A 15,245-nucleotide genomic window follows, 5' to 3' on the forward strand; every position below is an offset into this window, starting at 1 on the left:
TCTGAGCCTATCCCTCCTTGAACATGTAGAAGGAGTTTGGGCCTCTGTTTCCAGTCATTCGTAAAGCCTGTGTTCCTTTTTAGTCTCTGGGGCCCTGACTCAGTCCTGCTAAAGTGGGAATCTTCACCATAATGTCACTAAAAGAACCAACAACTCCTACCTCCTACACTCCTTTCCTCTGACAGGTTAGCCAGAGCCAGGAATAAGGTGGATTGACCCCAGTCTTCGCAGGGTGATTGTAAGGATGAAATAAACCAAACCCTGTAAAACTCTGAGCACAACAGCTGGAACACAGAAAGTACTCAATAAACGCTGCTGCTGCAATAATTGCTATGGGTTTTATTGTTGTTGTTTTTATCCTGAGTCTCAAGTTGTTTAGGGCAGGTGAATACTATTTTTTTCTTTGATGACATCATTCTAGGGAACATGAAGCTAAGTATGCCCTGAGCAGGAGTGGTGGGAGTGTGGAGCCATAAAGTATCAGACCAGGGTAAAATGTTTAATTGTCAGATCTGGCTTCTAAATGGGGTTAGGAATATTAGCCTTCGAAAATCCAGGCTCATGCCTATAATCCTAGCATTTTGGGAAGCCAAGGCAGGAGGACTGCTTGAGCCCACGAGTTGGAGACTAGGCTGGCCAACATAGTGAGACCCCCCCATCCCATCTCTATGAAAAAAATTTTTTCATAGAGCATACAGCATGCATCTGTAGTCCCAGCTACTCAGGAGGATGAGGCAGGAAAATCACTTGGGCCTGGGAGGTTGAGGCTGCAGTGAGCTGTGACCATGCCACTGCACTCCAGCCTGGGCAACAAAGTGAGACCCTGCTTCAAAAAAAGCTTTTTGAAAATAAAAATTTTAATCCAATCAAAGCCAGCCGAGAAATTTGCCTGAAAAATAGAAGTAGAAGGCTGTAGTTTGGCACATCAGCTTGAATCACAGAATCAGAAGAGAGACAGAGGGTGAGGAAAATGGGAGAAAAAGGAAACAAGGGAGGGAATTGGAGCCAGTGGAAGTCAGAATGCGTCAATGGGGGCTATTTTGAGGACATGTTGTCCAATGAGACAGGATGTCAGACTGCAGGAACAAGCCACCCTAATGAGGCCAGGGGACCACAGGAGAGGGCTAAGTCAGAGTGAGAGGTGTTTATCGAGAAGGGAGGATGATCTTCAAACACTATGGACATCTCTCACTCTGCCAAAAAGGAGTTTTAATCCGGGTCCCTGGCCCTGCCACTGATCTTTGACTGGTCACTTTCCAATTAGGTCCATGGCAACAGTTGGTGACTCACATGGTGCCTCATTGTAGTCACCTGGCCACGTGACTTATGAAAAAACAACACAGCTCATGCTTACTGCCCTACATAGGCACAAGTGGCTTCTCTAGAGCAAGTTGCTAAGAAAGTTTATTTTATTTTTGCTCCTTCCCTAAATGTAGCATCAGCTAACTGGCCCAAGGAAGGGGAAGGAGATAGGAAGGTGGAGTTAAAGGTAATGCACACCTCTGAGCTCTGAGCAAAAAGCTCCAGTAAGTATCACCCAAAGCTGTAGAGAACCCAGGGGACCATATTTTATCAAATCTAACATTATGGATATAGGATATATCCTGATTTCAGAGATTTAAAACTGTTTTTAAGTATATCGGAGCCAATTAAATACAATATTTAAAATTGGAAAACATTTGTGTATAATTTGCCTCCACCAATATTAAAATGTGTTATGAGTTGACTTACATCCCCAAAAAAAGACCTGTTGAATCCTTACCCCAGTACCCATGACCATGACCTTACAGAGAAACAGGGTCTTTACAGTTGTAATCAATATGAGGTCCTTAGGGTAGGCCCTAATCCAACATGACTTATGTCCTTATGAGAAGAGAAAAACACCACATGAAGACAGAGAAACACAGAGAGAATGCCATGTGAGTCCAGAATCGGAGTGATACAGCCAGAAACTAAGAACACCAAAGACTGCCAGCCAACACCAGAAGCTGGGAAGGAGGAAGGATTTTACCCAGAGTCTCAGAGGGACCATGGCCCTGCTGACCCCTTGATTTCTAATTTCTAGCTTCCAGCGGGAATAAATTTCTGTTGTTTTACACCACCCAATTTGTGGTGCTTTGTTACAACAGCCCTAAGAAACTAATACAAAATGGATTTGCATTTCCATAGTTTATATGGCACGATTTTGAAGAATATTGCCATAAAATACTTGCATAATTGAAAAAAGCCAACAAGAAATGAAATTTTTGCTACATTTAATCCACATATGGATAAGGCTGGAAAAGTGGTTACTTCAGCTGTACATTTTTCTACCGATATATGTCAATGATGTCAGCATCCATGGATTCACTCATTCATTTACTCAACAAATATTCATTGAGCATCTACCTGTGCCAGGCGCTCTCCTAGGCACTGAAGACACACTGATAAACAAAGCCCCTGCTCTTGTGAAGCTTACATTTTAGTGAGGAAGAAGATAACAAAAAATACACAACAAAAATGCACAATTTCAAACAATGGCAAATGCTGTAAGAAAATAAAGCAGGATAAAGGAATAGCAAGCAATGAGGTGAAGGACTCTCCTTTAGAGCATGTGGTCAGAAAAGGTCTCTCTGTGGAGCTGACATTTCAAAATGATGTTAAAGAGTGAATCATAGGAAGATCTACGGCACAGACATTCCAGAAAGAACCCAAGACAAGATCTGCATGGACATCAGCCTGTTAAAGAAATAACAGGCAGAGAGAGAAAGGAGGAAGAAAGAGGCACAGAAGAGGTTGGAGGAGTGGTTAGGGACCAGAACACTAAGAAGCTATAGGCCATGGTAGAGACTGTGGCTTTTTTCTCCACATAATGGGAAGCCACTGGAGGAATCTGAGCAGAGGTGAGCAAAAAAAGACCATCTTGGCTGCTGAGTGGAAGACAGAAAGAAGGGAAGCAAAAAGGAAAGAGACTTATTATTCAATTAGAAACTTACTAAAATAATGCAGGCAACATATGGCAGTGTTCTTGGTTTGGACAGTAGAGGAGTCAATGATGTGCGCAGACTCTAGATACATTCCAAAGACTTGCTGATGGATGGCTTATGGGGCATGAGAGTCTGAACAAATGTGAACCTGAAAAAGCCAACCCTTCAAGATAGATCCAGAATGGCTAAGTGGACCTAAATTTTAGAGCGAAGCTGCCATTTGCTGACTAGAGGTCACAGCCTACTCTGAGTTCCCTGAAAATCAACACCTCTGTTCAACTTTGGAAGCTTCAGAGTTCATCTAAACTAATCAATCAGGGCTCTGCTGCCTTGATCAATCAGGGTTCAGTTGTTTCAACCAATCAGAACTAAGCAAGTTGGAATTGTTCAATTGCATAAATGGACTTCATCAAGAACCTGGGCAGGAACTTTCTTTATAAACCCCCAATTCTGATACCAACAGCTGAGTTTCTCCAGTTTGCAAACTGTTCATTGGAATAAAGTCTCTTTCCTCCCAGTTCTTCTTCAGAGAACTTTTGTCCACAAGGGAAAGACAGGAAGGACTTTTGTCTGAACAAGTGGATTCCCTGTAGACAAAGTGCAAACATTTTGACCACTGGCCATGTCCTTTCACCGACCCTTCATGCTGTAAGAAGGTAAAGCAGGATAGGCCTGGCACAGTGGCTCACATCTGTCATCCCAGTACTTTGGGAGGCCCAGGTGGGCAGATTACCTCAGGTCAGGAGTTCAAGACCAGCCTGGCCAACATGGTGAAACCACGTCTCTACTAAAAATACAACAATTAGCTGTGTGTGGTGGCATGCACCTGTAATCCCAGCTAGTTGGGAGGCTGAGGCAGGAGAATTGCTTGAACCCAGGAGGCGGAGGTTGAAGTGAGCTGCCACTGCACCACTGCACTCCAGCCTGCATGATGGAGTGGGATTCTGTCTAAAAGGGAAAAAAAAAAAAAAAAAGGAATAGCAAGCAATGAGGGAAGGAGTCTCCTTTGGAGCATATATTCAGGAAAGGTCTCTCTGTGGAGCTGATGCTTCAAGATGTTGTTAATGGGAAGATCTAGGGCAGGTGCTGTCCTTGTAAATGAGGCCAGATTATGTCTGGTTAACATCTCCAGTGGGGTTAATTAGGTCACCATGTGCTGAAGACTGCATAAAGCCCATCCCAGGACAGAGTCCTGTCTTCTCTAAGGTCGAGGTCTAAAATTAACACCCAGCTCCTGAGAAATGTGGTAAGGCAGGGGCAGTAAAACAACAGACATGGTGGATATGGCAGAAAAAGCATGCAAACTAGCAGGAAGCTTCACATCTCGAACCACTTTTGCCATTCCTCTGGCCATATGACCTCAAGCACATCCCTTCATCTCTCTGGTCCTGTCTCTAAGGCCCAATGCCTTTTGATTCTATGTCACATTTGTAGTCAAGAACTTATAACCACTCTGTAGTACTTCATGGGTCTAACCAGCCACATCGGCCAAGCACTGGAGACTCCAAACAGCTGCTTCCTTTCCCCAGTGCTCCCAAGTTGTTAGGATTAAATGACATAACACATATGAAAGAACCCTCTATAGCGGATGCTCAATAAATGTTCATTTTCCTCCCCCCTTACTTTCACTCTAGTCACTTCCTACACCAGGAATCCCCATTCCCTCCCCTCCACCTCAGGGTCAGATGTGAAAGGGCCCTTTGTCTCTAACAGGATATAGTGAAGAAATCACTCTGGGCAGGAGACAGGAGCCCCCAGGGATAGACCCAACCAACACCACTAAGCCAGCTGTATGATCTTGGGCAAGTCACTTCACTTCTCAGGAACTCCCCCCCCCCTTTTTTTTTTTTTTTTTTAAAACAAGCAGATGTCATATTAGATGATCTTCAAGGTGCTGCCAGTCCTGGCAGTATTCACCCTTCCAGCCAGAAAGCATCAACAGGGGGACTCATGCCCTAGGAAGCCTAGCCACCCAAGGCATAAGAACCCTCAAGCAATGCACAAGTGGCCATCTCTTCCTAATACTTGACTTCAATGCTGCATCTCAAGAGTTCTGGAAAATTTTATTAGCACCAACCCCACCTCTCATCTGACTCATTCAGTATACACAAGAGGCAGGTCTGTACCAAGCTGTCCAAGGATCAGCCCAGCAGTGCCCTGTTGGTGACCTCCTTGGCATCCCACTGTCTAGTTCTGCAGGCTTCCTCCCCCAGGCTGTGTGTTATGGGTGTAGACAGCAGGCCGTGGTGCTATCATCACCAGTCCTTACTACTGGCCTGTCTTGATAGAAAAGCAAATTGGTTCAACCGTTTTGGAGGACAAACTGACAATACCTATTAAAATTTAAATTTAAAATATGCATGCCCTTTGACCCACCAAATTTCATTCAAGAAATTTAGTCTGTAGAAACATTTGAACAAAGGTGCATAATGAATGAATACGGATATCCTCTACAGCTTTATTTGTAGTAGGAAATATTTGGGAATGACCCCAATGGGAATTGATTAAGTAAATTCTGATATATCCATATAACATTATGGATGGCTGGAATTATAGCTTTTGGGATAAATAATGGAAAGCCATAAACTGACATAAAAAGGTGCCTAGAGTATATTTTTAAGAGACAATGGGCCAGGCACGGTGGCTCACACCTGCAATCCCAGCACTTTGGGAGGCTGAGGCAGGTGGATCACCTGAGGTCAGGAGTTCAAGACCAGCCTGGCCAACATAGGGAAACCCCATCTCTACCAAAAATATAAATATTAGCTGGGCATGGTGGTGAATGCCTGTAATCCCAGCTACTCGGGAACCTAAGGCAGGAGAATTGCTTGAACCCGGGAGGTAGAGGCTGCAATGAGCCAGGATCATACAACTGCACTCCAGCCTGGGCGACAGTGAGACTCCATCTCAAAAAAAAAAAAAAAAAAGACAATCATCCTATTATTGATTATCCTATTTGAGAAATAATAATAATGATAAATAATTATATATGTTTACATATACACATATAAAAAAAACTGCAGTAACTGTCAACAGTGGTTATCTTTAAGGAGAAGACTACAAGGAACTGGCATTTGTACTTTCTGCATTATATTTCTGAGCTTCCCGACTTTTCTTTTAATAGTACACTTAATTGGCCAGGCGCAGTGGCTCACGCCTATAATCCCAGAACTTTGGGAGGCTGAGGCAGGTGGATCACCTGAGATCGGGAGTCCAAGACCAGCCTGGCCAATATGGTGAAACCCTGTCTCTAATTAAAATACAAAAATTAGCCAGGTGCGGTGGCACCGGCCTGCAATCCTAGCTACTCAGGAGGCTGAGGCAGGAGAATCTCTTGAACTCAGGAGGCAGAGGCTGCAGTGAGCTGAGATCGCACCATTGCAGTCTAGCCTGGATGACAGAGCAAGATTTCATCTCAAACAAAATAATAATAACAATAATAAGCTTAATTACTTTTATAAGGCAAAATAAAATTAAAGCTAATTTGAAAAGTCCTCTGTTCTGCCTCTCTTTTGACATTTGTGTTTATTTAAATGTAGGCTCCCCAAAGTCTACTAGGCTTTCTACAAACTGTACCTTCAGCATCAAAACCTCTTGGAATGGCAAACTCAGCAGGGACACAAGAATGAGCTTTGACGTATGGGTTGGATGAGGAGATGCTGCTTAAGGCATATGAAATTTCAGTTAGACAGAAGGAATAAGTTCAAGAGATCTACTGTACAACATGGTGACTATAGTAAATAACCATATGTCATCTACCTGAAAATTGCTGGGGGTACATTTTTAAGTGTTCTCACCACAAAAAATGAAAAGTATGTATGTGAGGTAATGTATATGTTATTTAGCTTCATTTAGCCATTCCACAATAGGTACATATTTCAAGACATCTTGCTGTACATCATAAACGTATCATTTTTATTTGTCACTTTTAAACAATAATAATAACAAAAGAGAATGAAAAAAAAAAGGAATACACCTTGTCTGCCCACTCTCACAGCCTTCAAGAACTGCCCAGGGCAGTGTGGTCTGTTCCCAACTTGTGTAAGTCCCAGGAAGGAAACACCACCCTCTCCTCCACTGGGAAGTTGGTCAGACGTGCTCCTTGCGGCGGCTCCAGTAAAGGCTCAGTCTGGAGTTCATCACATGCGATGGCTAAAGTAGGGGTTTGCAACCATCAGTGGATCTCTTAGACCCAGGTTTCTCTATCCAAACATTCCATTAACAAAGAGCTGTAGGGTTGGCTACAGGGACATTTAAAGTGGCTACTGAATGTGTCTTTTGCCAAACTTCTGAAGCTCTCTTCTAGTGAAAAATTTTTAAAGCTTGATTTTAACAATAGGATCTTATTTTTTTCCCAAAGAAATCCTTACATGAAATCAAAATTGTTCATTAGTTAAAGGAGCTCCAGTTGAAGGTGGTGGGGAGGGACAGGAGCAAACTGAAGTATCTCCCTTCATCTTCTCTGTCCCTACTTTGCAGCCCTAAGACACCAAGAGACTGAGGCCTAAAGGTAAAATGACTTGTTCGAAGTCACCCAGCAAGCCGATGGAAAGGCCTGCAGAGCAGTGAATCGAATATAGGTTTCTTAATGCTAGTTCCATTGTTATTTCCACACTAGTTTTTCTCTATATGAAAGGAAGTACTATATATCATGGGTTTAAATAAAGAAATACACACACACACACACACACACATACACACTCACACTCACACAAACACATACACACACATGCATGAGAATAATAAATGCAAGAAGAAAATGTTTGAACAGAACACACCACCTGATTAATATGGACATTATAGGGGAATCGATTAGAAGGGAACCAGCAATTTTAATGACTGACAATGATCCTATGTGGATGATCCTATTTGAGAAATAACAATATTTGTTATTTCAACTTTTTTAAGATGAATATCACCTCATTCTTTCTCTCCTTGAACATTTAAACATCTTCACTAACTGAACTAAGAAATTGAACTAACTCAACTATAAAACAGAGAGAGCGGGTGAGAAAATAGTCTTTTCACGGGAACATGACAGAAAAACAGAAAGAAGACATCTAGTGTTATAACTCTTTTAGAATTTGTCTAGCAGGCTTTCCAGTTTTTGCCAGAAAGCTGCCTACCCACCACCCCCCCAATAAAAGTCAAATGGCTTGTTTTTTCAGAGATGATACCAAAAATGTAAAAAGGTAGATCAGCCCCAGGCTTACTTAACAACTTCAGGCTTCAAGCATCATGACATACAATATTTGGCCACAAAATATCTGTTACCCTTACGAGCAAGAATTGTAAGTGTTGGTTGCCACAAAATCCTCTCTAATATCCTGAAGTCTTTAACCACTTAGCACGTGGAAAATCTAATGGCTTATATATAGCCAAATACATCTATCCAATCAGAAAATTTAGAAACTGAAAGCTGGGTAGCACCTCCAAGGTTTAATGGAGCCAGTCCCACTACTTTCAGAGTAACTGTTCTAATACTGAGGATGACGAAGTGGCCTCAGACAATGTCTTAGGCCAATGTCTTCCTCCCAGGAGGGAAAAAAAGTTACTGACACATGCAGCATCATAGATGAATCCCAAATGTATTATGCTAAGCGAAAGAAGTGAGACTGAAAATCTATACACTGCATGATTTCATTTATATGACATTTTGTAAAACACAGAACTGCAGAGACAGGAAACAGATCAGAGGTTGCAAGAAACTACGGTTGAGGATAGGGTACTGATTACAAAAGAGCTTGGGGCTACTGGGCATGGTGGCTCACGCCTGTAATCCCAACACTTTGGGAGGCCAAGGAGGGCAGATTGCCTGAACTCAGAAGTTCAAGACTAGCCTGGGCAATATGGTGAGACCCTCCCTCTATAAAGAAAAAGAAAAAGAAAAAAAAAGCTTGGGGGAACTTTGGGGGATGATGGAAATATTCTATATCTTGATAATGGCAGTGGTTACTTGACTGGATGCATTTGTCAAAATTCATAGAACTATATGCACTAAAAAGGTGAATTTTACTATCCATAAATTATACCTGAATAACCTAATCAAAAAAAAAAAAAAAAGAAAGAAAAGAAAAGAAAAAAAGACTAGGTAAAACTAATCAGTATCAAAGAAGTCAGGATAATGGTTCTTTTCAAAAAAAAAAAAAAAAAAAAAGAGTGTTTCTGGTGAGACTGTGTGCATGGACAGAAGGCAGATGTTATCATTTTTTTCCTGGAGAGTCTCACGTTTCAATAAATGCCAGCAGTTCCCACGCGGGGAATAGGCAGTTTCCCCAAACAGAGTCATTTCCCTGCTCCCACCTTCATTTCCACTAGTGGTCTAAGCTCCACCAGGCACAATGAGCTTCCCACTCAGGAAGCGCCAAGGTTCAGGAAGAGGGAGCAGAGGCGATGGGGTGAAGCAGCAGGCCTGCTCTGTGGGCAGCAGAGGGCTGGATAAAACCAAGTGGTTTATCCCTGAAGCTGCTCAGTCACTCCCTCAGTTAATTATCTGTCTGCTGATTCATGAGTTGTGGTTCCCGTGGGAATGCTTCCTGGAGATTTCTGCCAACAGGGGAAGAAGGGCTCTTGAGACTGGGAGGGGATGATAACCAGAGATCCCAAGCAGGGTGGGGAGCTTTAGAGGATAAATGTGTATCAGGAAATTCTAGAGTCATAGCCAGACTCCCCCTCCTCACTGTCGTATGCTTGCCTCATCTTATGGTCTTCCCAGGAGACCTCTGTCACTCCTCACCTTTGCCCTCACACCCACATGACCGCCAGGGAGAAAGGGGAATGTTGCCCTTCTAATGGCTCCTCCCAGGAGGAAAAAAAGTCAAACACTTCACAGAGGAGCCCTTGAGTTTTTCACAGTCTCAGATCACAGGTCTAAATGGTACAACAGTGCAGCGGTCCAAATGCCCAAAGAGCTCATGATTTCAGCAATGTTTTAATACCCTCCAGATTATCCAAATGGAGCACTTGAGGATCTTATATGAATGAATGCAAATATTCAAATATTGGGTTTCTTAAAATGACGCACATCATCTATAGATGCCTTTTCATCGCATTCCATAGATACTTATTTTGCTGCCTATGTGCCAGAGACTAGGCATAGAGTATTGAACAAAATAGACACGTCCCTCTCCTCATGGAACTTGTAATCTTACAGATGCTTTTATCTTCCTGTTTTTTCAGATACAGGGCTTGAGGTTTTCTCATGGGTAAAGCAAATGTATAAGCCTCTTTCCTTCTTGGCCTCTTCTGTGGATTCTTGCTGGGTTAGAGTGGCTGAGATATGCCAAGCCAGCAATGAGGAATGAGTTGAAATAAAAGGGGCCCCCTCTCACATATGTGTGGGGAAAAGGACCCCATCAGTCTCATTCCGGAAACCTGCACAGTGCTCATACATGAAGCAGTAACAGCTTTTGCCTCCAATACATAGTAGAGAGCAGTGATAGGAAAAATAATGACAATAGTAGTTGTCATTTACTGAATAGTTTTTTTGTGTCTCTGTCTCATTTAATCAGCATAATCATAGAGGCACTGTTTCCTCTACCTTACAAATGAGGAAACTGAGCTCTCAAGAGATTAGGTAACTTCTTTAAGGTCACACAGCCAACAGGAGACAAAGTCAAGAAGCAAACCCACATCTTACTGGCTTTAAACCATAGCTCTCCCTTTCTGAAGCCAACAAGCCTTCCTCCTGTGTTTCTCCAGGACCTGAGGATTCCTGTAGAGGGCTTCAGTTGGAGAGTTTCTAGGATACAAACTCCAGAAGAGAAATAAGCATCTCAGCTTAGACCTAATCAGGTCAGAATAAAAACCTAAACGTGGGGAAGCCACAGAACCCATATTTCCTGGGTGAAGCTAAAAAGATCATCTTTGTACATAAAATTAAAAACTTGATGCTAACCTCAATCGACCTCTCTTCTCCCCAAAGCAGACTCTCCTACTCTGGGACAACGTATCTGTGCCACTCCCATACCCACTCAGCTCTTTCTGTGCCCCTTCAACACTTGGAGTCCCAACACAACACAAAGGTAGATGTTACCATTTTTTTGCTGAAAAGTCTCACGTTTCAATAAATGCCAGCAGTTCCCACATGCGGAATAGGCAGTTTCCCTAAACAGAGTCATTTCCCTGCTCCCACCTTGATTTCCACTAGTGGCCTGAGCTCCACTCTGCTACTCTGGAACAACCTCTCTGTGTCACTCCCATACTAACTCCCACCATCTGCTTGCTTCCCCAGGGATCTGATGACCCTGCCACCAAAACTGAGATTGCAGATATAAATATGGTAGAAAATGCTTTGCAGGGCTGGGGCTGGGGCATTACTCTGGAAGTCTGTCTTTAGATCCTCTGCCCTTAAAAACTACCCTACATAGCTTCTCAGAGAGAGTGTGGGGCTTGCTCAGCATAACCCATCACCACTTCTGGAATTGCCCCAAACACAAGATTAATCTGTGAACCATCTCCTAAGGATTTTTTTAATTATTATTTTTAGTAGAGATTAGGTCTCACTATGTTGCCCAGGGTGGTTTCAAACTCCTGGGCTCAAGCAATCCTCCTACCTCCACCTCCCAAAGTGCTGGCATAAACCACTGTGCCTAACCAGATATCTTAAAGGATCTTTTAATGCAAACTTAGGTACGACAATGCAGTCGAATCCAATACACTCAAAAGTGAATTTAGAATACTGTGAAAGTAAGAAATGTTTAATGACAGCAAAAATTGTTGTAGGTGCATGGAAGCAGGCATCTCTGTAGGAGACAGCTGAGCTGCCCTGGTGGATTCCTCCATTCCCCCCAACAACAGCCAGCAGCATCTGACACAAGGTTCCATATGTCCCAAGGCAGAATGCTGGAGATTCCTATTTCCATGTCACAGTCAGCAGGCTGTTCACTGCAGGCTAACACTACCAGCTGATCTGTTTCAGTCTCTATCACATGGGAAGTTCAACAATAACCACTGCAATATTCCCCTGTACATCAACTGTAATCCCTCCTTCAAGCTACCCTGGCCCTGTCCAGGATAAAATATACGTCTATACATACACAGAATAGTCTTGAAGAGAATCACTATTTTCGAATAGTTTATCTTTGAAGTGAACTTATCAACAAATCTTCCCTTTTTAAAATAAATCCTGGCCGGATGCGATGGCTCACTCCTGTATTCCCAGGACTTTGAGAGGCCGAGGTGGATGGATCACTTGAGGCCAGGAGTTCAAGACCAACCTGGCCAACATGGTGAAACCCCGTCTCTACTAAAACTACAAAAGTTAGCCAGGCGTGGTGGCAGACGCCTGTAATCCCAGCTACTCGAAGGAAGCTGAGGCAGTATAATTGCTCAAACCCAGAAGGCAGAAGTTGCAGTGAGCTGAGAACGCAACACTGCACTAAGCCTGGAAGACAGAGTGAGACTCTGTCTCAAAAAAATAAATAAATAAAATAATCCTTTCTTCAGGGTCTAGATTGTTTTATGGGTACTACAGTTTTTATTAAAAATGCCTACGTGCACTCTGTGTCATCCTCTGCGGCAGAGGCAGCCCCAGCGGACCAGGAGCCAGGGTTTCTCCCCAACCCAGGCAAAATCACCAAGGGCTCCGAGAGGACCACGGGCAGCACCCCGGGCTGTGCCCGCTCCATCCTTCCACCCCAGCACCAATGCGGCCGAAAGCTGACTGCCCTGACGGCTGACAGTGTGCACAGCAGCCAGAGACAAGGCCAGATATCGCACCGGCCCAAGGGAGTCTTTTCGTGGCTCCCCAAATAATACACTAGAGATTTTTCGGGTGCAGGGTCTGCCCCGGGAGCACAGGCATCCGGGGAAACTGGAGGAGGCAAAGCCCTCGTCCTGCTCCAAAACAATCTCACAGGAAGCCAACTTGAAGGAAAAATAAAGAAAGAAAGGAAAAAGAAAAAACCTTCTGGAGAAATCGTAACACCAGGAGAAACTGGAAATGTGGGGAAAATGGCAAGCGCGCGCGCGCACGCTCTCGCCCAAAAAGCCACAGCGGCATCCCCCTGCCAAGGCACGGGAACAACCCCCGGAAGCCCCACCTCGCCTTGGCTCCTGGGCCAGTCGTCCTTGGCCCGACCGGGACCACCCGCGAGGCGCTCAGCCCGGGCTGATCGCGGGGCTCAAAGATGCGCCGACCGCACCGTGCGCGCCGAGGCGGCCGGGAAGGCACTCAGCCTGGCTGAGGGCTTCGGCGTCCCGGAGGACCCGCACCCAGGCACTAGACACCTTTCAGCCCCGCCACCGCCGGGCCTGGAAGGTCCACAGCTCCCGGCTCCGACGGCCCCAGCCAGGACCCGCACATTCTGAGCGCAGACGCTGGGGGCCCCTTCTCCGGGTTTCCGCGCTCCAGTCCGCAACTTGACCGCGGCGCGGATCCTGGAGGAGGTGCTCCCCGCAGAGCGGGAGCCTCACTCACCTCCGACGCCGACGCCCGCCAGCGCCCCCAGCGCCAGCGCAGTCGCCCAGAGCGGCCAGGGCCGCGGCCGCGCTCGCATCTCGTCCGCCTCCCGCCGCGCTCCGCCCGCCCCACAGTGGGCGCCGCCGTTCGCGGCCGCTTTTCCCGCAGCCGGAGGGGAGGGGACGCCGTGGGTGGGACGCAACGGGGCGGGTCGCGGACTCGCGCTTCCTCTCCTCGGGCTTCTCTGGACCCTGCCCCTGAAAGGGAGCAGTGGGAAACTGCTGCTCCTCTCCTCCCCCCGCACCGTCCTCCGCCTCCCTCGCTCGCCCACGGGGAGCCGCCTGCCAGCCGGCGAGGCAGCCGGGCCTCGAGGAGGTCGTGAGCGCATCCTGGTCCCGGGGGTCCGCGACTGGGCACTTGGTGTGCTCAAAAAGGCCAGGAGCCTGTGGCCCCTCTCTTTACCCTTCCAGTCCCACCTACTGGGAGACGCCCCCAGGCTCTGTTTCACCTGGATTCTTGGAACATATTCACCCACTACCTCGAGTTTCATTCATTCACACTGTAATTCATTTGATTGACAAACATCTGTTGAATGCCTTCTCTGAACTGGTTCAGTCCATTATTATTCACTAACTTTTTTCTTGCCTTAGTTTGGTTTTCCGTTAAACTTTAAGCCTGTTGACAAAACCACATCCCAAGCTTGTGTAAGCAGTGATAGGTCAATGAAGAGCCTCGCCCTACAAACACTTGCTTGCACCTAGCCGGTGTCGAAAACGTTTCAGAGCAGTCAGCATATTACCTCCAAATTCACACTCACAGGCTTTGGGGCTTTATCTATTTCCCTCAAAGGCCTCCTGCCTGACTCCCCCAACCTGTGGCCCCTTAATTTCTACCCCAGTCTTTCTTTAGGCCCCTGGATCTTCCCCAGACTTAAAACCTCTGGAAGCTCAGAGAGGCAAAATACTATGGCTGTGAGCAAGAGGCCACAAGGAAGTAGCTGGGGCAGTGCAGCCTGCCTCAATGGGTAGCTCTGATGGTGATAAAAACAAAGCCTGAGGCATCATTTCCCCTTAGGGCTTTCAGAGTGGCCCTGGGCTTCCCTATGACCTCTTAGCATGCCCACCCCCTTCTGAGACACACAAGATGCTGGACAACTGACCCTGACCTGTCCCTCCAGCCTATCTCCCACCCTAGTCCAAGAAGATACTTGTCATTCCCAAAAGCTCCATGCCTTCCTATCTGACTGATTTTCCTTCCTTTTTCCACTTGGAAAATTCCACTTGTTTTTCAAACCATCTCAGATGCCATCTTTTCCGTGTAATTTTTTCTGACAAACCCCCACCTCCAGCCTCACCCTTCCAAACACTAGGATACACCTTAATAGTAACACACATCAGCAGAAGTGTCAACAGCAATTTGCGAGGGGAAGAGCCAGCCCTGCCGAGGGTAGCTGGGCCCTCTGACCCGGGCTTTCAGACTGCAGCTCCATCTACTTCCCCTGGCTGCAGAGGGCCTCTCAGCCAGAAGCATTTAAACAGCAGTGTCAATGCCCTGGAGCAAAGTTCATGTCACATGGCCTGGTTACATCTCTGCCTAGGCATTTACTTATTTGCTCCTTTCCCATATATGTAAAATCAACCTTCAGCCACTTAAGTGTCTCCTCAGCCCATTCTTGCTGGCACCAACCACTTGGGGTGGGCACTGGCCTCAGAAAATATTCTAAGTTCACAACCCTTGCCCAAACCCTAGCAAACATGACATGATAGTGCAAGTGAGTCCGTGCAGCACTCCCAGCCCCAGGGAAGGCAAACATGTTGTTTGTTCTACCTTTTTTTTTTTTTTTTTTTTTCAGAGTGGTCAGCTTCATGAAGTGATTC

At 45.6% G+C, this 15,245-nt stretch overlaps 1 protein-coding gene and 1 non-coding gene across 2 annotated transcripts in view; one reads left to right on the forward strand and one right to left on the reverse strand.

The window, feature by feature from the left end:
• ITGB3 (integrin subunit beta 3) overlaps positions 1-13,537 on the reverse strand; it is a 57,121-nt gene extending 43,584 nt beyond the window's left edge. Inside the window, exon 1 of the mRNA XM_017549262.2 lies at positions 13,387-13,537. Coding sequence (XP_017404751.1) covers positions 13,387-13,465 — 79 coding nt within the window. The 5' untranslated portion in view covers positions 13,466-13,537. The remainder of the gene's footprint in view (positions 1-13,386) is intronic.
• LOC119474207 lies at positions 8,028-8,089 on the forward strand. Its single transcript, XR_005203493.1, has one exon. It is a non-coding gene; the product is annotated as a U7 small nuclear RNA (small nuclear RNA).
• Positions 13,538-15,245: the final 1,708 nt, after the last annotated feature.

Source organism: Cebus imitator, unplaced genomic scaffold (genome assembly GCF_001604975.1).
Source record: "Cebus imitator isolate Cc_AM_T3 unplaced genomic scaffold, Cebus_imitator-1.0 Scaffold217, whole genome shotgun sequence".
Taxonomy (NCBI): domain Eukaryota; kingdom Metazoa; phylum Chordata; class Mammalia; order Primates; family Cebidae; genus Cebus; species Cebus imitator.